The sequence below is a fragment of the Hemitrygon akajei genome, chromosome 3, assembly GCF_048418815.1.
Source record: "Hemitrygon akajei chromosome 3, sHemAka1.3, whole genome shotgun sequence".
Taxonomy (NCBI): Eukaryota; Metazoa; Chordata; class Chondrichthyes; order Myliobatiformes; family Dasyatidae; genus Hemitrygon; species Hemitrygon akajei.
The window spans coordinates 150907940-150929709 of NC_133126.1; the positions used below are offsets into that span (position 1 = coordinate 150907940).

The 21770-nt window shown below is 40.0% G+C and overlaps 1 protein-coding gene across 12 annotated transcripts in view; it reads left to right on the top strand.

Moving 5' to 3' along the window:
* Window positions 1-21770, top strand: part of veph1 (ventricular zone expressed PH domain-containing 1) — a 227317-nt gene that overhangs the window by 87264 nt on the left and 118283 nt on the right. For 10 of the 12 annotated variants that reach the window (XR_012098357.1, XR_012098358.1, XR_012098359.1 and 7 more), the window contains exon 7: window positions 20380-20600. The exons of 1 other annotated variant lie outside the window; for it this stretch is intronic. Coding sequence is in view for 7 of the 11 variants with exons in the window: in XM_073041043.1 (XP_072897144.1) it covers window positions 20380-20600 (221 nt within the window). In the remaining 4 variants the exon portion in view is untranslated. Of the gene's footprint in view, window positions 1-6356; window positions 7352-20379; window positions 20601-21770 lie in introns of those variants that run through there. One more of the 12 variants, XM_073041049.1, reaches the window with a different exon arrangement.

Below are 21770 nucleotides of genomic sequence, written 5' to 3' on the forward strand. Positions count from 1 at the left end.
TGATGAGGTGTCTTTCCTCATCCTTCTCCACCTGGCCCTCACTTACCCCCATGTTCTGATGCTATAGGCAAGTCCTCTGTGTGCATGAAGGCAGGAAGAGACGGGGGTGTGTAGAGGTCAATGATGCAATTTTGGTGGCTATTTCTGCTGTCTAGGACTTCCTGTGTGTAGTTTGGAGTCAGCTTGGCAGGACTAATGTCACCAAATGCTTTCTCCGTATTCTTCTAGTAAATGTTCAGAAAGTACAATTCAAGTTCATCAGCAGCTGATGCATAATACTGTTGCACTTTGGGTTCACCAAAAAGACAATGCTATGGAATCTGCTTTCTATGCCATAGTAGCTGAAATGCATCCGGTGTAACTCATATCACTACAAAGTTGAAATTTGCTAAAGCCGATTGAGTTCTGCAACACTTCTGTTGATAATTGTTGCAGATTCTGAAATCATGACGCTTGAAGTGTTTCAAGTCTTTTGGCTGCATGTATTGTGCAAGCAGATGCTTTAAAGGTCAGAGACCAAATCTGAACTGAAGCAGAATTTTGGAACGGAAATGAAGTTCTTCTGTAAGCTTGCCAAGAAAACCAATTAGTCCAAATATAGATGACATGATGTTTGAATTTTAACTTGGGCCCTTAGAATTATATGAAAACTTGTTATACGTTGTCACTCAACAATTACTCACACAGAATTGGGGAATTTTCTGTTCTCAACGTGGGTAATTGCAGCACAATCCAGGTGAATCAGCCAAAGCAGCTCCAAAGGACATAGATTTTCTTTAAACGTTGTTGAGTTCCACCCAGTCTTGTCTGCTTTGCATTGGTTTAAATTGTTCATTTTGTTTCAGAGCCTTCCCATGAAGCCGGTACTGCAGATCTCTTCAGTTTCAGGGCACGTTGACATCATTCGACTCGCTTTCAAATATTTTCATGTTCAAAAAAAAATTAAATACTGAAACTTTTAAGATCATGGTTCTATGTATTTGCAGGGCAACCAGCAATCCATCTTTACCAAGATGTTGTTACCATTTCCTCATCTGTACCAAAGGTAAACTCTGTCCCACAATGGATCAGTTTTACCAGCATGATTAAGGAAGCTTGGTCATGTTGCATGTTCTGCTGAATTTTGATTTATTTACAAATTTTGTGAAATATACCCTTATCTCGTATTATCATTAGTTGACAAGAACATCTGTTCCTTGTTTACCTCATTTAAATCTGTCATAAACTTATATTCATACATCAAATCTTCTTGCACAAACTTCTATCCTCAGCAAGAAGCCACCCAGGGAGCTCCAACCTTAACTTGTACCCAATGTTGGATCCTGAAGCCTTTGTGATCAAAAGGTTCTTCAGAAGTCAAGAATGAGGCATAAACCTTGTTGCTTACAGCTGTTTTTTCTAAATGTTACAAAAGTGGAAAAGAACAAAAACGAGGAGCCGAGAGGACAAAGAAAAGACCAAAGACAAAGCATAAACACAAGAGATTTTGCAGATGCTGGAAATCCAGAGGAACACACACAAAATGCTGGAGGAACTCAGCAGGTCAGGCAGCGCCTATGGAAAAGAATAATCAGTTGATGATTCAGGCTGAGACCCTTTTTCAGGACTGGAAAGGAAGGGGAAGATGCCAAAATGACATGTTGGGGAGAGGGGAAGGAGGACCAGCTAGAAGGTGGAAGGTCAAGGAATGTGGGTGGGAAAGGTGAAGGAGAATTCTGATAGGAGAAGAGAAGGGACCATGGGAAAAAGGGAAGAAGGAGGGGCACCAGGGGGAGCTGATGGGCAGGTAAGGAGAAGAGGTAAAAGCCCACAGTGAGGAATTGAAGAGAGAAGGGGGAACAAAATTGTTTTTTTTAAAATGAAGGAGAAATTGATGTTCATGCCTTCAGATTGGAGGCTACCTGGATGGAATACAAGGTGTTGCTCCGCTATGCTGAATGTGTCCCCATTGTGTCAAAAGGGGAAAAGGAAATCATATGTCGGAACAGGAATGGAGGTAGGAATTAAAATGGTTGGTCACCAAAAATTGTGCTTTTGGCCGATGCAGTAGAAATGCTCGACAAAGCGGTCCCCCACTTTACATAGGCCACGTCAAGAGCACCAGATACCAAGATCCCAACAGGTTTGCATGTGAAGAGTTGCCTCATCGGGACGAGCTGCTTGGGGCCCTGAATGGAGGTAAAGGAGGAGGAAAATGGACAAGTGTAGCTTATCTGTCACTTGCAAGGATACGTGCTAGGATGGAAATCAGTGGGGAGGAACGAATAGACAAGGGAATCATGGAGAGAGCGATCCCTGTGGAAAGCGTAGAATGGAGGGGAGATAAAAATGTGTTTGGTGATAATGTCCCGTTGAAGATGGTGGAAGTTGCAGAGAATGATGTATTGGATGCGGAGGTTCGTGGTGGAAGGTGAGGACGAGGAACTCTATCCCTATTACAGTGCTGGGGAAGTGATGTCCAGAAAATGGAGGAGATGCAGGTGAGGGCTGCATCAATGATGGAGGAAGAAAACCCTGTTCTTTGAAGATGGAGTCCTGGAAAGGAAAGCCTCATTCTGGGAACAGATGTGGTGGAGATGAAGGAACTGAGAAAAGGGAATGGCACTTTTACAGGAAATAGGGCGGGAAAATATATAGTCAAGATATCTGTGGGAATCGGTAGGTTTATAAAAGATGTCCGTAAACAGTTTGACTACAGAGATGGAGACAGAGTGATCAAGAACGAGGAGGGAGGTGTCGGAAGTAGACCAAATGAATTTAACGTCTGGGTGGAAGTTGGAGGCAAAGTTGATGAAATTGATGAGCTCAGCATGGGTGCATGAAGCAGCATTAATGCAGTCATCAATGTATCGCAGGAAGAATTGGGGAGTATTACCAGTGAAGGTGTGGAACATGGACTGTTCTACATAGCCAACCATAAAGGCAGGCATAGCTGGCCATCCGTGTGTCCATGGCTATCCCGTAAGTAGGAGGAGCTGAAGGAGAGATTGTTGAGGGTGAAGACTGGTTCTGCCAGACAGAGAAGGATGGTGGTAGAGGGCAACTGGTTGGGTCTTTTGTTGAGAAAGAAGCAGGGAGCTTTAAGGTCTTTTGACGTGAATATAAGTGTAAAGCGTCTGGACATTGAAAGCTATGGAGATTGAGAGCTTGGGAAATGTCATGGATGTAGGTGGGAAGGGACAGAACCAAGTGGGATAGAAAGGAAAAACAGTCGTAGCTGTCTCGTATTAAGACTAGAGATAATAAAACATTCAGTGATAACAATTAACTTTTTAAATAGTCAAATTCAATTCACATGACACCTACTACTGAAAATTTAGTTTCCAGAAGAATACAGAAACTGTTCTGTAATTACTGGAAAATTCTCCAAACAATAACATGCATTATATAGGTGATTATATAAAAATACAAGCAAACATTGGAAAGTAAAACTACAAGAAAAATAAAAATTCTACACTCCAATGCAACACTAAAAATCCCTCATCCTTGGAACCATTCTGGGAAATTACCTTTGTACCTTCTCAGGTTCTTTCTCACTATTCTTAACATGGGGGACCAAAAAGGATATCATGCTTGTTAGCTGAATCACCTCCTGATACTCCAAAAGCCTACCACCATCAACAACGCATATAACAAACGTTAAGGGATAATCTCGTGGGATTCCTGGATAACAGCTCCAAGAGCACTCAAGCAACTTACTGGGATTCCATTCATCCAATGCTTTGTCAAATTCTTTCTTCAGAACTGTATTGGCAACATCCATTTCAATCAATTCCTCAACTTTCTCTGTTACTTAATCAAAAAATGCAATTTGATTAATCAAACACACACTGTTTATTATAATTCCAGTCACATTCCCTTAGTTCAAACTAATCCATGTATCTGTTAATGCTTGATCTTGTCTGCCATTCAAATTAAATTAATCCAGTTATTAGGTTTTCCATTTTTCAGTACTCTGGCATCTATCTGTCATTGTGAAAGAGTAATAGCATCTCCTCCTTGCTGACACCTCTGGATGCCTGCTTAACACTCTGGTCAGTTTTTTTTCTACACTCATGTTTGTGTGGCTAAACACAGCTCAAACACCACCTTCAGCTTGGCAGATGACACCATTGTTGTTGATAAGCTCTCAGATGGTGATGAAGAGTCATATAGGAGTGAGATAGATTGGCTGGTTCAGTGGTGGTGCCTCAGCACTCTTAAGTCAGCAAGGCCGAGGAACTGATTGTGCATTTCAGGAAGGGGAAGTCACTGAGGGATCAGTAGTGGAGAGAGTAATCAGCTTCAAGTTCCCGGGTGTCAGTGTATTCAAGGAGTTACCTTGGGCCTCGTATATTGATGCAATCATGAAGAAGGTATGCCAGTCTCTCTACTTTGTTAGGAATTTGAGGAGATTTGGTATGTCACCGAACAATTACAAATATCTATAGAGGTACGGTTGAGACTATTCTGATTGATTGCATCACATACTGTCTGGTATGGTGGTGTCAATGCACAGGATCTTAAGAGTCTGCAATAGGTTGTAGAATCAGCCAGGTCCATCACAGACACAGCCCTCCCAACCAAAAAGGACATCTTCAGGAGATGGAGCCTCAAGAAAGGGACATTCATCAAAAAGAACCCTCCCATCAAGACATGCACTCTTTCTCATTACTTCCATCAGGGAGGAGGTGCACAACCCTGAAGACCCACTCTCAGTGACTGAGAAACTGCCATCAGATTTCTGAACAATGCATGAGCACTACTTAATTATTCCATCTTCATGCTTTTTTTTTTGTAATTTATAGCATTTTTGTGTCTTTGTACTGCACTGATGCCTCAAAGCAACAACCTTATGACGTGCAACTCTGATAATTAACTTGGTTCTCATTCGTCTGATCTGTCCTTTGGCTAGCATTATTGGAAGAACTTGCCCTACTTACTGCTCAACTCTAAAGTCAAAGATGTGTTTATTGCCATGTGCACAAGTGCATGTATGAATGGAGTCTACCCTTGTCTGCTCAAAGCAACTTCTCCACTAATCCATAATGTCATGCTACATTTGTTTTCTTCCTTTTTCCTCTGGGTGCATTGTATCATGAAGATCAAGCCCAGAGCTGAACATTTTAAAGTCAGATTTCCATTATTGCCGTTACCTCATAGCTCCACCAGCTGTTTGGTATTGGTATTGATTTATTATTGTCGCGTGTCCCAAGTTATAGTGAAAAGGCTTGACTTGCATATTGTTTGTACAGATCAAATCATTACACAGTGCATTGCACTAGAATAAAGTAAAACAATAGCAATGCAGAGTAAGGTGTGAAAGCTACTGAAAATGTGCAGTGCGGAAACGATGAACTGCACAACCATAATAAGGTACAGTAAGTTGTCAGGCCAAGAATCCATCTTATTGTACAAGAGGTATGTTCAAGAGACTGATAACTCTGGGATGGAAACTGTCCTTTAGCTTGGTGGTGCTTGCTTTCAGGCTCAAGGTCAGGATAGTATGACTTGAATGGTGCAGATCTAGACTTCAGAGGGATTGGATCTCCTGATTCATCCATGGCTTCTGGATTGTCCTCTGTGCTATTTGTGCTTGTACCTCGTTTGTGCATTCATCAAATCCTCATTAGTTTGCTTGTCTCTTACATGCCGTTAGTTTCTCAAGTACTTTCATGTAACTGATTAGTTTTTATCTTGCATACATGGAAGTACTTGAGAAACTAACGGTATGTAAGAGAGAAGCAAACTAATGAGGATTTGATGAATGCACAAAATAAAAGCAAAAATGCTGGAAACACTCAAAAAACAAGTTAATGGTTCAGGTTGGATTCATTGGAAGTGGAGAAGAGAAAGCAGAGCAGAAAGGGGACTTGTATGTTGAGGCCAGTGGTTCTGAGGGTACGACTGATAAAGACGTCTTGCTGATAGTTTATTGAGTCATTCATGACAAATGATGTTGTAAAAACTGTGAAATGCAAGTAAGGGCTGTAATAAACCTTCAGCAGAGCAGAGATTGTCAACCGAAGAATGTGAAAAATTAATTAATATTACACACGATCTACAACAGAACTGGTCAGTTCTGATACAAATAACTAAAATAAGTTAACTGATATTATTAACTTGAATAATGAGTATAGAAATCTGCTAAGTGCCCATACGGAAAATGAAATATGGTTCCCCAAGCTTGCATTGGGCCCCTTTAGCACAGTGCAGAAGGCCACAGACAGGTCAGTGTGGGAGTGGGTTGGTGAATCAACATCCCAGCGTCTGTAGGATTTCTTGATTTTTCTGTATTGTACCAATGTTCCCTTTGTCGTTCCTTAATAGTTCTTTCTCTTTTGCCTTTTTTAAACCACAATTGTTTGTATGGGCAGATGTTCTTCAGGCAATCTAATATATCAGCTGAAGAATTGATTCTGAGGAAAGAAACACAACATGGAATACAATATTGAAATATTTTTCAACAGAAGCTTGAGTTGGTTGGTGACAATTAACACTGCCGTCTACCAGTACCGTCTTGTTGAGTGCTGCGGAAACAGTTCTTACTTGAAGAAAGTACCTCAGTCTGCAGAGAAAAAAGAACACTAAAATGTAGAGGGCCTGATTTAATTCAAGATTCTCTTGCTGGGTGTTATCTTTTACACCAACTGGTTTAATGTAAATATTAACTATTATTTGACTAAATTCTCTGTAGTGTTTATGCTTATATATTGTTGGATTGAATTACACACACTCCTGGCTGATGGTTTCATTTGAAATAAGTAGTCAGATTATCTTTTCTTTATTTCCATGCTTTTGCACTGGAACACAATAGTCAGAGATGAACTGGAGATCAGCATTAAGTTGAGGGGAATAATGCATAATGCATCTGGCCCTTCCTAACAGCAAATTTATACCTCTTGTTTAGAGATTTTAAATGCAATGATAATTAGATGACCAGAAGCTTAGCTATTCTATGTCAATTGTAAAAGTAAAGTTCATTACTACATTGTGTTCCTGCACCTTATACCTTATGTTATCTTGGACAAGTAATTACTAGTCAGATGTTCCTTGTCACAGGCTCAGCAATATTATTTTATTAACTTTGTTTTTCAATATAATCAAAATTACTTGGTGACGATTGCACCTTCTTTCACAATTTTCTGGTTAGATTAGAAACAGATGTTGTCCACAGTCGAATAATAAAGAACATCATACTTTATGAGTGGTGGTGGACTGCTGTTTAGACTCAACACAGGCTCCTGTCAAACTCAATGTAGTGAATATTTAACCTTGTTCACTATCGATGGGGAGGGGGAGGATGTTAGAGAGGCTGTTTTTATTCAGCTGTCTCAGTTTCTGTAAGATAAATTAATATTTCTTTGTAAAACAACCAGTTATTTAGTGATGATAAAATAATATAAAAGTTATTGTTGGGATCTTGATTCTGTACATTTGGTTTGACAAAATTAATCCAAATAAAATTATCAAATTATCTTTAGGTCAGTTTCAGCATTGGTCACATTCATAAGATTCTTTCGTTAATTGCTTTTGCCTTTGGCAATGTTTAGTTTTCTATATGTTTCAGAGCAATGGGATTCTCCCTGTGTTCCAAGGAATAATTATCCCCTAACCAGAGTCTGAAACAAATCTCTGATATTTATTTCATAACTATGTGTGTGACTAAAACAGTGATTGATATCAAAAATCCTTAATTAACTACTTGGTGCATTAGAACATTCTGAGGTTACAAAGCCACTATAGAAATTAATTTCAAAAGCATAATGCTTTGTGGACTTGACATCTTATGAAGAATTTATTTTAATCAATTTAGATTCAAATAATTGTATATTTTCAAATTGGCATTTTAATGGAAACACATTAGATTTTTTTTGTTAGGCAGTATAAAAGCCTCTGATAATTCTATAATATTCTCTGGATCTAGTTTAAAGCTCATTGAGACATTAGAGGAACAAATTATTCTTGCAATCTATATGGTAGGCATGTTGAGAAATGTGAAATGTAGATAGCATAATGCCTTTTTTTGGGGGTGGGGGGGTGGGAAGGGATTACACAATAGATTGCACCAGATATAATTTCTGGTGAAGTCATGGTAGATACGAAACAGGACTGGGCACTTTCATGCACTGTTCACTTTAGTGTATCTAATGTTCTCCTGGCATAAGACGCCAGACACTGTCCTACCTGGACCTCTTTGATATACAACAAGTTTATCCAAGTTTTCCAAGAAGAAGATGCATGAGCCAATCTTAGTTAGAGGATTGGAGGTGAAGTTCAGTAACTACAAGTGGCTTGGCCTTATGATATCAGATAAGTACCATCACAAAGAAGGCATGACAACACCTCTACTTTCTTAGAAGTCTGCGTAGATTTGATGTCATCTGAAACTTTCACTAACTACCATAGGTGAATGATGGAGAGTATTCTAACTAGTTGCATCACAGCCTGGTATGAAAATGTCAATGTCCAGGAATGAAAAAGCCTTCAAAAAGTGTTGAATACAGTCCAGTCTATCACAGGAAAAGCCCCCCCCCCCCAATATTGAGCACATTTACAAAAAGCGCAGACACAAGAAAGCAGCATCCATCATCGAGGACTCCCACCATCCAGGCAATGATCTCTTTTTGCTGCTGCCATTGGGATGGAGGTATAGGAGCCTTGGGTCCCACCCCACCAAGTTCAGGAACAGTTACTACCCTCCAACCATCAGGATCTTGAACCAGTGTGGATAACATCACTCACCTCAACTCTTGGACTGATTCCACAATCTATAGACTCACTTACAAGGACTCTGCAACTCATGTTCTATCTATTGCTTATTTAGTTTTTTTTTTATTTGGCACAGTTTGTCTCCTGAATATTGGCTGTTTGTCAGTCTTTGTGTGTAGTTTTGCATTGATTTTATTGTATGTCTTTTCTGTATTGTGAATGTCTGCAAGAAATTGAATCTCAGGGTAGCTTTCTGTATGGTGACATATCTTTACTTTGTTAATAAATTTACTTTGAAATTCGTGTCTTCTGGGATGTGAAGAATGGCTTTCTCACATGGAGATCTTTCTTAGCAGCTATTACAGGACCCTGCCATGTCTTGTAATTTTGCTGCCCAAGTCCAAATGAGTGATGTCACCCAAGCACTGTTTTTGACAGAAAAAAATATTTCACTTGCTTTGGCTTTAATGACAAAAAGGTGACATTTCAAGCACTGAGACCATGCTAACGTTCTCCAGAGCTCACCCTATCTACCCGGATCTTTCCCAGAATGCCACTCTCCAATGTAGCGATAGATAACTGTGGGTCATAAGAAGAATTAACGGACGGTGAAAGCAGAAAAAGTTAACTCACGAGGAAGCTGTAGTACTGGGCATTTCTAACCACTGACTGCACTGCTGGATTTTCAGTGCACATCCCTGAAATACTGGGGAACGCAGGGCATTCTTGTTACTTGGTTACCTCTTCTTATGGAAACTGAACTGTGGTTCACAGGAAGAACCAGCACCAGCCTACCTGCTATCAAGGACATGTATACAGAAAAGGGCCAGTAACATCATGAAGGATCCCACCCACCCTGCTCCTGGAACATTTGTCCCACTCCCATCAGGGAGGAGGCTACATAGAATCCACGTCAGGACCACCAGACTCAAAAACAGTTACTTTCCCCAAGCATTAAGGCTGATCACCACCTCTACCCACTAACACACCCCACCACAAGTTCCACCACATCTGCTTTATCCTTTCTGTCAGAGTCACCTAATGTACAGACAGTTCTGTGCTAGTGTCTCTTTGTGGATATACAATCAATATCAATTTATGTATAAAAACTAACTTTTGTATTTATATTTAATTTTTATTGTTGTTTTCTTTATCTTTTTGTGCTGCTTTGAATCTGGAGTAACAATTATTTCATTCTCCATTACACTTGTGTACTGGAAATGACATTAAACAAACTTGATTCTTGTGAAAAGAAAACAGCATATTTTCTCAATCCTAAGAAACTATTAAATGGGAGTCTGGATGTTTTCACACAAATCAAAATGTAAAATGAAAAGTGAAGCAAGCTGTTAGAAGAATCTGAAAGCCCATGCACAAGAAACATGGGTAAATTAGAAACAAAGAAGTGGCTCAACTTAAAAATGAGGAAATTGTTAAGGGAACAGCAAAAAGCTTTTGTAATTATGAAAGGTGTGGACAATGTAAAAAGAGAAAGATGGTTCCCACTCCTCAGAGTAATTATACCAGTGCCCTAGAAGAACGTGGTAACCTACCTCAATCACTATCAGCCAGTAAGCATTTGCATCCATGGTGATGAAGTCTTTGAGAGGTTGGTGATGAAACGTATCAGCTCATGCCTAAGGAGCAACTTGGATCTGCTGTCACACAGGTCTACAGCAGATGCCATTTCATTGACTCTTTGCTCAACCCTGGAACGTCTGGACAGCAAAGATGCTCTTCAATAATTATCTTCATCTTCACTAACTACAGCTCTGCATTCAACACGATCATCCCCTCAAAACTAATCAATAAGCTCAAGACCTAGGCCTTGATATCTCCTTGTGCAACTGGCACATCAGTTTCCTCACTTGCAGACCTCAGTCAGTTGGGATTAGCAACAACATCTCCTCCTCAATCACCGTTAGCACAGGTGCACCACAAGGAAGTTTGCTGAGCCCTCTGCTCACTTTATACTAATGACTGTGAGGCTAAGTACAGCTCCAATGCCATGTAGCAGTCTGCTGATGACACCACTTGTGTCTGAATCAAAGGTAGTGACGAGTCAGCATATAGGAGGGAGATTGGAAATCTGTCCAAATGGTGCCGCAATACAACCTGTACTCAATGTTAGCAGCATCAAGGAGCTGATTATTGACTACAGGAGAAGGAGATCAGAGGTGCATGAGCCAGTCCTCATCAAGGGATTAGAGGTGGAGTGTGTCAGCAACTTTAAGGTCCTTGGTGTTATAAGCTTAGAGGATCTATCCAGCATGTAACAGTCATTACAAAGGATCAGTTCTTTGTAAAGTCACTCTTACCTCTTTAGATGTTGTGACTATTCAGCATGTAATCTCAAACTTTGACAAACTTCTATAGATGCAAGATAGAGAGTATATTGGCTGGTTGCATCATAACCTGGTATGGAAACACCAATGCCCTTGAATGGAAAAGCTTAAAAGGCAGTGGATACAGCCCAGTCCATCATGGGTAAAGCCCTCCCCACCAGAAGACCATAGGACACAGGAACAGAATTAGGCTATTCAGTCCATCAGGTCCACTCCCATCATTCCCTCATGACTGATTGATTATCCCTCCCAACCCCATTCTCCTTGTAACCTTTGACTCCTCGACTAATCAGGAACCTATCAACCTCTGCTTTAAATATACCCAATGACTTGGCCTCCACAGCTGCCTGTGGCAACAAATTCAACAGATTCACCACTCTCTGGCTAAAGAAATTCTTTCTCATCTTCGTTCAAAATGGATGTCCCTCTATTCTGAGGCTGTGTGCTCTGGTCCTAAACTCACTTATGATAGGAAACATCTTCACCATATCCACTCTATCTGGACCTTTCAATATTCAATAGGGTTCAATGAAATCCCCCTTCATTCTTCTAAACTCCAGTGAGTATAGGCCCAGTACCATCAACTGCACCTCACAAATTAACCCTTTCATAGAAACAGAAACATAGAAAATAGGTGCAGGAGTAGGCCATTCGACCCTTCGAGCCTGCACCGCCATTCAGTATGATCATGGCTGATCATCCAACTCCGAACCCTGTACCTGCTTTCTCTCCATACCCCCCGATCCCTTTAGGCACAAGGGCCATATCTAACTTCCTCTTAAATATAGCCAATGAACTGGCCTCAACTGTTTCCTGTGGCAGAGAATTCCACAGATTCACCACTCTCTGTGTGAAGAAGTTTTTCCTTATCTCGGTCCTAAAAGGCTTCCCCTTTATACTTAAACTGTGACCCCTCGTTCTGGACTTCCCCAACATCGGAAACAATCTTCCTGCATCTAGCCTGTCCAATCCCTTTAGAATTTTGTACGTTTCAATAAGATCCCCCCTCAATCTTCTAAATTCCAGTGAGTATAAGCCTAGTCAATCCAGTCTTTCTTCATATGAAAGACCTGCCATCCCAGGAATCAATCTGGTGAACCTTCTTTGTACTCCCTCTATGGCAAGAATGTCTTTCCTCAGATTAGGGGACCAAAACTGCACACAATACTCTAGGTGTGGTCTCACCAAGGCCTTGTACAACTGCAGTAGAACCTCCCTGCTCCTGTACTCAAATCCTTTTGCTATGAATGCCAACATACCATTTGCCTTTTTCACCGCCTGCTGTACCTGCATGCCCACCTTCAATGACTGGTGTACAATGACACCCAGGTCTCGTTGCATCTCCCCTTTTCCTAATCGGCCACCATTCAGATAATAATCTGTTTTCCTGTTCTTGCAACCAAAGTGGATAACCTCACATTTATCCACATTAAATTACATCTGCCATGAATTTGCCCACTCACCTAACCTATCCAAGTCACCCTGCATCCTCTTAGCATCCTCCTCACAGCTAACACCGCCACCCAGCTTCGTGTCATCTGCAAACTTGGAGATGCTGCATTTAATTCCCTCGTCTAAATCATTAATATATATTGTAAACAACTGGGGTCCCAGCACTGAGCCTTGCGGTACCCCACTAGTCACTGCCTGCCATTCTGAAAAGGTCCCGTTTACTCCCACTCTTTGCTTCCCGTCTGCCAACCAATTCTCTATCCACATCAATACCATACCCCCAATACTGTGTGCTTTAAGTTTGCACACTAATCTCCTGTGTGGGACCTTGTCAAAAGCCTTTTGAAAATCTAAATATACCACATCCACTGGCTCTCCCCTATCCACTCTACTAGTTACATCTTCAAAAAATTCTGTAAGATTCGTCAGACATGATTTTCCTTTAACAAATCCATGCTGACTTTGTCCGATGATTTCACCTCTTTCCAAATGTGCTGTTATCACATCTTTGATAACCGACTCTAGCATTTTCCCCACCACTGATGTCAGACTAACCGGTCTATAATTCCCCGGTTTCTCTCTCCCTCCTTTTTTTTAAAAAGTGGGGTTACATTAGCCACCCTCCAATCCTCAGGAACTAATCCAGAATCTAAGGAGTTTTGAAAAATTATCACTAATGCATCCACTATTTCTTGGGCTACTTCCTTAAGCACTCTGGGATGCAGACCATCTGGCCCTGGGGATGTATCTGCCTTTAATCCCTTCAATTTACCTAACACCACTTCCCTACTAACATGTATTTCCCTCCGTTCCTCCATCTCACTAGACCCTCGGTCCCTTACTACTTCCGGAAGATTATTTATGTCCTCCTTAGTGAAGACAGAACCAAAGTAGTTATTCAATTGGTCTGCCATGTCTTTGTTCCCTATGATCAATTCACCTGTTTCTGACTGTAAAGGACCTACATTTGTCTTGACCAATCTTCTTCTTTTCACGTATCTATAAGAGCTTTTACAGTCAGTTTTTATGTTCCCTGCCAGCTTTCTCTCATAATCTTTTTTCCCTTTCCTAATTAAGCCCTTTGTCCTCCTCTGCTGGTTTCTGAATTTCTCCCAGTCCTCAGGTGTGCCGCTTTTTTTTGGCTAATTTATATGTTTCTTCTTTGGACTTGATACTGTCCCTAATTTCCCTTGTCAACAATGGGTGCACTACCTTCCCTGGTTTATTCTTTTGCCAAACTGGGATGAATAATTGTAGTTCATCCATGCGATCTTTAAATGCTTGCCATTGCATATCCACCGTATCATTGCATACCCGTATTGCATACCCTTTAAGTATCATTTGCCAGTCTAAGCTAATTCACGTCTCATACCTTCAAAGTTATCCTTCTTTAAGTTCAGAACCTTTGTTTCTGAATTAACTATGTCACTCTTTCATTCCCAGATTATTCTCATGAACCTCCTTTGGACCCTCTCCAATGCCAGCACATCTTTTGTTAGATAAGGGACCCAAAACTGCTTACAATACTCCAAGTGTAGTCTGACAAATGCTTTATAAAGCCTCAGCATCAAATCTTTGCTCTTATATTCTAGTCCTCTTGAAATAAATTTTATTTTATTTCCCTTGCAGCTCATCCTGCAAACTTTAGGTAATCTTTAGGTAATCCAGCACAAGGACTCCCAAGTCCTTTGCAACTCTGTTTTTAGAATTTTTTCTCCATTTAGAAAATAGTCTACACATTTATTAATTTGAACAAAGTGCATGACCATACTACTCTACACTGTTTTCCATCTGCCACTTTTTTGCCCTTCCTCCTAATCTAAGTTCTTCAGCAGGCACCCTGCTTCCTCAGCAGTCCCTGTCCCTCCACTTGTCTTCGTATTATCTACAAACTTGGCCATGAAGTAATCAATTCTGTTATCCATATCCTTGACATATAATGTGAAAAGAAGCGGTCTCAATACCAACCCCTGTGGAAAAAGTAACAATACTGGGTGGGTTTCTATTCTCTAGAGTCCAGAAGAATGAGAGGTAATTTATTTGAATCATGAGGTTTTCAGGAGATCTGTCGGAGTAGATGCTGAGAAGAAGTTTCTCCTCCTTATATAATGAAGGGTTGTCACACAGGTTTCATTCAGGTTGTCAGGTTGCAGAGATGGTATTTTAAGACTGAGTTGAGGAGATAATGCTGCCCTAAGTGTTGAGGACTTTAGAATTGTCTTAAGCACAAAGTACGGATCTCTTCGAGTACAAACATGACTGAGGTGAATTTGGAGATCAGTTTGGGACATGTCGTTTAGGCCGCTGATCTGGTCAGCAATAATTTTATTGAAAGGGGAGTAGGTTTTGTGTTCATATGTAACAAAGCTTTTCAAACACTTCTTTATAACCATTAGGCATTATCAGCAAGCTTAGCCAGAAAAAGCCTAGAATTTGTGATTCTAGTGTGAGGCACGTTGTACCTCCTAATTTCACCCAACCCTGTGGTTCTTCAGCTTCAAAGTTGGCAAATGAGATGGCCCATTGCAGAGATAGTTAAATTGCTAAATGAGCAGGGGGAAAAAAAATGCAGACCATTATTTTGAAATCATCTCAAGATTAGGGCTTGTCATCATAAACTGGTAAAAGAGAGATACAGCAGTGATGTAATAAAAGACTTCCTTGTAAAATGATGAATTCCTGGAGTAGGTCTGTTGGCAGGGAAGTGGAGACAAAACGTCTGGAAACACTGAAAAGAAATTCTGATACTGTAATGCTCTGATTGCAATTTCCGTGGAAGAATGAATTGAATGAGTCATGTGGCTTTCCTAATCTCCGTTTGTATCTTTCATCGTTCTGAAATGTTTAAAAGGCAAAAGGAGCATCTGCATTGTCAGCATTTAAACCATCTATGGTTAGACTGAAGTCCAGTGGACAGCTGAGAACATGTTTGATGCTGCCACGGAATTAATTTCATGTAATATGAAAGCCAAGCATGGAACCACGCTCTTCCAAAAGTTCCCATTCTACTTTGGCTCAGTCAGAAAGGGCTCACTTTTGACCTGCTGCTTAAATTATATCCACTATATACAATAGACATGTGTTAGTAATTCTGCTAAAGTTCAATTCAAAATTAATTATTGAAATATTTTGAACTATTTTCTATTCTTTGATTTAGAACAGTATTTTCTGACAAATTATTTATTTTGTGGTACATACTGCCACTTCTCTGCCTTAAGAAGCTGGGAGATGATAGGTGAGGGGTGGGAAGAAGTAAGAAGCTGGGAGGTGATAGGTGGAAGAGGTAGAGGGCTGAAAAAGAAGGAAACTAATAAGAGAGGACAGTAGAGCACAGAAGAAAGAGAAAGAGGAGGTGAACCAGAGGTAGGTGACAGACAAGTGATGAGAAGAGAAAGGGTGAAAGTAATCAGAATGGGAAGTGGAAAAAAAAGGGAGGGGAAAGAAATTATCAGAAGTTAGAGCTTTTGTTGCTTATGCCATTAGGTTGGAGGCTAACCAGATGGAAGATGGGGTTTTGCTCCTATCTGCATCTGGCCTCATCATCACAGTTCGACTTTCCATTCCCATTCTGACATGTTTGTCCATGGCCTCCTCTACTGCCACAACGAGGCCTCACTCAGGTTAGAGGAGTTTGACCTGGATGTGATTCTGTACACTTGTTGTCCTTACTTTTTGGTGGAAGAGGTAACAGAATATAATTAACTATATCTGCTTCCTTTACAACCATTGTATAGTTCAGTGAGAATTCCCCTCCTCTTCTATTTGGCCAGATTGTCTTTAGTAACAGTACTAATACATTACATTCCTTGACTTCTCTAGTGCCTTTAACACCATCCAGCCCAAGATCTTAAGGCACAAACTAACGGAGATGGGAGTAGACTCTCACATGGTGGATTGGATAGTGGACTACTTGACAGATAGACCTCAATATGTGCGGTTGGGAGACTGTAGGTCTGACACGGTGGTCAGCAGCACAGGAGCGCCGCAGGGAACCGTACTCTCTCCGGTCCTGTTCACCCTGTACACATCAGACTTCCAATATAACTCGGAGTCCTGCCATGTGCAGAAGTTCGCTGATGACACGGCCATAGTGGGGTGTGTCAGGAATGGACAGGAGGAGGAGTATAGGAAACTGATACAGGACTTTGTGATATGGTGCAACTCAAACTACCTGCGTCTCAATATCACCAAGACCAAGGAGATGGTGGTGGACTTTAGGAGATCTAGGCCTCATATGGAGCCAGTGATCATTAATGGAGAATGTGTGGAGCAGGTTAAGACCTACAAGTATCTGGGAGTACAGTTAGACGAGAAGCTAGACTGGACTGCCAACACAGATGCCTTGTGCAGGAAGGCACAGAGTCGACTGTACTTCCTTAGAAGGTTGGCGTCATTCAACGTCTGTAGTGAGATGCTGAAGATGTTCTATAGGTCAGTTGTGGAGAGCGCCCTCTTCTTTGTGGTGGCGTGTTGGGGAGGAAGCATTAAGAAGAGGGACGCCTCACATCTTAATAAGCTGGTAAGGAAGGCGGGCTCTGTCGTGGGCAAAGTACTGGAGAGTTTAACATCGGTAGCTGAGCGAAGGGCGCTGAGTAGGCTACGGTCAATTATGGAAAACTCTGAACATCCTCTACATAGCACCATCCAGAGACAGAGAAGCAGTTTCAGCGACAGGTTGCTGTCGATGCAATGCTCCTCAGACAGGATGAAGAGGTCAATACTCCCCAATGCCATTAGGCTTTACAATTCAACCGCCAGGACTTAAGAACTTTTTAAAAGCTATTATTAATGCTTTTTGAGATAGTGATTTAGATGCATATCATATTTTTTACTGAGTTAAGTATTGTATGTAATTAGTTTTGCTACAACAAGTGTATGAGACATTGGAAAAAAGTTGAATTTCCCCATGGGGATGAATAAAGTATCTATCTATCTATCTAATAAGAAATAGTAGTTGATTTTTGTTTTGTTTGGAAGTTTAACTTTCTCCATGGAAATAAACCAATTATAGCCTTATTCCATCAACAATCAAACAAATTTTAATTTTACTTGAACATAACAGCAAATGAAACAATTTAGTCCATTTTTAAGCATCAGCATTTTTAGCAGTTGCAGGATACAATATACTTTTTCCTATAAATTTAACATGTATTTCTAGTTTTTCCTTGGACCTTATTCAAAATCGGGTTAAAAATGTCATTTTAAATGTATGCATCATTACTCCTCCTGCAAGGTTTCTGATCCTCCCAGCACGATCTAATTAAAAGTTAGACAGAATGTGTAGCAGAGCAAATTAGGAGGAAATCCGTAGTTAGCCAATTATGGCTTTTAAAGTTAATTCCCTAATAGTGAAATAAATGAACTCAACCTTAAAAACAGTCGCATTCTTCAAAAGCAATATTTCAAGTAATAATTGAGCTGCATACTTTAAAAAATTAGTTTTATTTTGTCTTCTATTTGAATACTTGTGAACTTGACGAGAGCCTAATGGTTACAATTTCTCCAGTATGATTCCACTTTATTTATATAACTTAGAAGTTAACATAGGTTTTCTTGATGGCATGATGATTTTCATGGGAAGAAAGTGATCCAAAGGAAAGCCAAAGTACTGCTGAATCTGGATATTTGAAAACAGAGAATGCTGGAAATACACAGCAGGACAAGTTGGAACTGTGGAGAAAGAAACAGAGTTAATGTTTAAGGTTATTGGCCTTTCATTAGAAAGTTGATCCTACTGTGAATGTTAAAAACCTTCCAAGTAGATTAATAAAATACATAGATGGGGATAAAAAGCAGCTTAAGTAGTCAATCTAAACCACAAACTAACAGAAGCAGGTAATTTAATTCATAAAGACGTTGGCTGTTCGTTCATTTCCATGAATGCTGCCGAACCTGCTAAGTTCCTGTAGCATTATGTGAATGTTGATGAAGAAATGTTGCTAGCTTTATTCATGTGGATGCAACTCTAACTTTCAAACACATTCCCTCACCCTTGATGGCTTAACCAGCAGAAGTAGCTTCTCTATTTCCTCTCCTGAGTTTTGCCAAACTCACCCCTTGGCTTTCTAAATATTAGGAATATAATCTGAAATGTTGTAACTCAGATCATGAATCTATTAACCATTGTATTCAGTATTATTATTTCTTTAGTAAGGAGAGCAGCTGTACATTGTCAGTTTGCTAAAAAAAAAATTCATACCTCTTCAAGAACTTTACATTCCTAGTTCAAGTCCTGCTGCTTTCTGTGAACCCTCTGTGTCACCGTGAAGAGTGAATGGCCCTTATTGAGAAAGAGAATGCTGAAAACAAATATAATTGCTGTTTTTAGATCTCTAAAGGGACTTTAAAATATTGGTGATGATAAGCTATTTCACTTTATGCAATACATGAGATCCAGAGGGCCTGCTCTCTAAGGAAAAGAAATTATAACTAAATACAAGGAAACAATAAGGGTAGTTTTAAACCCCCAAGGTAAGAGTGAGAATGTTAGAGGTTAATGGGGGTGGGATGGGGTGCTTTATAAATATGTAGCTCTATAAAACCTGAGCTCAGCATGTTGTAGACAAGACGGTGTTTGACGAGATTGTGTCAAGCATGGGGACACAGGGTGGGACTATAGTTTCAACATTTCTATGTGCTTTCGTTCTTCAGGAGCTAGTTGTTTGTAATACATGTAGTTAAGTTTCCCAAGATCGAGAAACAGGTCTTTGTCAAAGTGGTGCTTATGGATCAGGAGAAGTGGGAGTCTTTCCCGGCAGTACACCGGACTCCCAAAGGCCACGCACCAATTATTTCCAATTATGTCCTGTACGGTTTCTGGTTTAGCCGCACAACCAGGCTAATGGTCAGGAAACAAATCAAGATGCATGTTAATTTAATTTGCCATTAAATTAAGCGAGACACCTCTCATTCCATGCATCTGGAAATGGTAACATTTCTATTCACTTCCCAACTCCCCATAAATATCCAAATACCGGTAAATATTTCGTTGACCAACTGCCAATGTATGGAACAGATTCCAAAAGTAGATGTAAAAGCACTTAACATTGAATCTGTCAAACACAAATTAAATAAATTCCATTAGGAAAATGGTGTTTGAATGAAGCATAAAAATAACCTTGAGACATAACAGCAGCATTCATGAATGTCTAGTTGGATCTGTGTGTACTAAGTTGTTCGCAACTGATTTCCGTGCATTGTTTCTTGTTCAATGTTGGAGTCATTTGATAAAGATTGATTTGCTGAGATTAATCAAGGAGTCATAATTATTGCAGCGTATGACCATCAGAAAGGTAGTCGGTGGAATGACTGTAGTTATTTTATTGTTCTAAAGGTGCTGAAATTTCAACTGTTGGCTAGTACAATTTGTGGTCTTTCATATAGTTCACTTTTCATTGGATTTAGTTTCATAGAAGCAGATATGAAAGTGTGTATATTAACCTGTTGTGAACACACTTTCATTTATTCCATCACTGCTGTCTGTTTCCCTAATACCATTTTAAACATGCTAAGCTCAATGTTACATTCCTTTAGCATCTGAATTTCAGTTGTTGCAGTGTAACTAATCCTGGTTGATTTCCTGTTTCTCTTCCTTAAGTAAGTTTGTTGAATTCATTTGTCAGTAACTTTGCTGTGATTTAATCAGGAAGAGTACGATACATGGGCCAAAGAGGCTAAGCTAGGAAGGGTCTCCATTCCCCTGCTTTAACCAATTTATGCACCTCCAGTAAGTATTCATCGGGCCCTTACCATTTATTTTGAGTTTATGTAAAAGTTATTTTGTAACAAAATAATTTTTACATAAACTCAAATAAAAATAAATGTTAAGGGCCTGATGAACAAAGGCTGTAAGTGAGCTTCTCCAAATGTTCCAATGATTTTTTTTCCTTAGGAAAAGGCGAGAAGCTGCCTGGTTTATCTGGTGACTCAACTAGCAAATATGGAGCATTGTTATCATCATATGCTGCTACTAGAGATTAAAACCATCACTGACACATTTGGCAACATTCTTGGAGCTCAGAGTAAAGACATTTACTGCATCAGTAACAGCTTCACAGCAATTGCCAAACTTCTTGTCAAGCATCTGGAGAAAGACATCACTCCAACTAGAAGGTAACAGTGTTCCAAAAATAATAATAAGTCTTTGTGTGTGTGAGAGATGGGGGGGTGGGATTAATGGAAGGAGAGCGAGCGAGAGCAGATGTGGATTGATGTTAATCTATATTGTGTCACTCTGCTTTTTGTGTTCCACCATTGAAATGCATTGAATGTGGTGTGAATTGGTTCTGTTCGTTCAGTGGAAGTAAAATAAAGATGTTAAATTGGGCCTTAAACTGATCACCTCCCTTAACTTGATGAGTATTGTTTACAGTACAGTTGTTCAAGAAAGGAAAGCAAAATCCTTTACAACACATGTAGATATTGAAATCCATGCAATTAGAATATTACCTGGGGCATCCCAAAAGCTGCAACACTGTCACTGATCAACTTCCTGGGAGCGATGACTCTCAGATTTTGTTCAGTCGTTCAGACCGGCCACCAATGCTCTTCAGCTCTCTCAGTCTGTTACCTTTTTTCCACAATGCTGATCTGACTGACTCAGAGTTTGCTGATAGATTATTGTGTTGTCTTGATGACTTTCACACCTACATGACTCAATTATTCCAAAGATGTATCTTCCTGACCCTTGACATGTGCACTCAGATGATAAAGCATTATATCCAAGGCCCAGTTCACTTCTGTGTATGCTTTTATTCAGTCACATTGAGAAATTAAGTTAGCAACTCCATCTCATCATGCATCAATACTAGTGTAACTCAGTTTTAAAAAATGCAGCAGGAGTTGGCAATTTGGTCTTTTAAGCCTGCTCTGCCTTCTTCAAGATCACAACTGATCTTCTACCTCAGCTCAGTTCCCAGATTCATCACCATACCCCTGGATTCCTTTCATCTCCAGAAATATATCATTTGTGTTTGAATAACTGAGCTTCCACAATTCTCCTAAGTGGAGAATTCCAAAGATTAAACATTTACCAAGTGAAGAATATATTTTTCACCTTGATCTTTAACAGCCAGCCCCTTAATTTTCAAGCATGAACTCAGTCCTAAATGTCACAGTCAGGGAATATACCTGTACCCTCCCGACACATGGCCTATTAAGCAGTTTAGCAAGAGTATCAGCTTGAGTGAGATCTCATCTCATTCTTCTAAATTCGTGAAAATGCAGTCAGATATTGCCATCTTGGAACAAGTCTAGTGAAAAGTTACATTCCCTCCGCAGCAA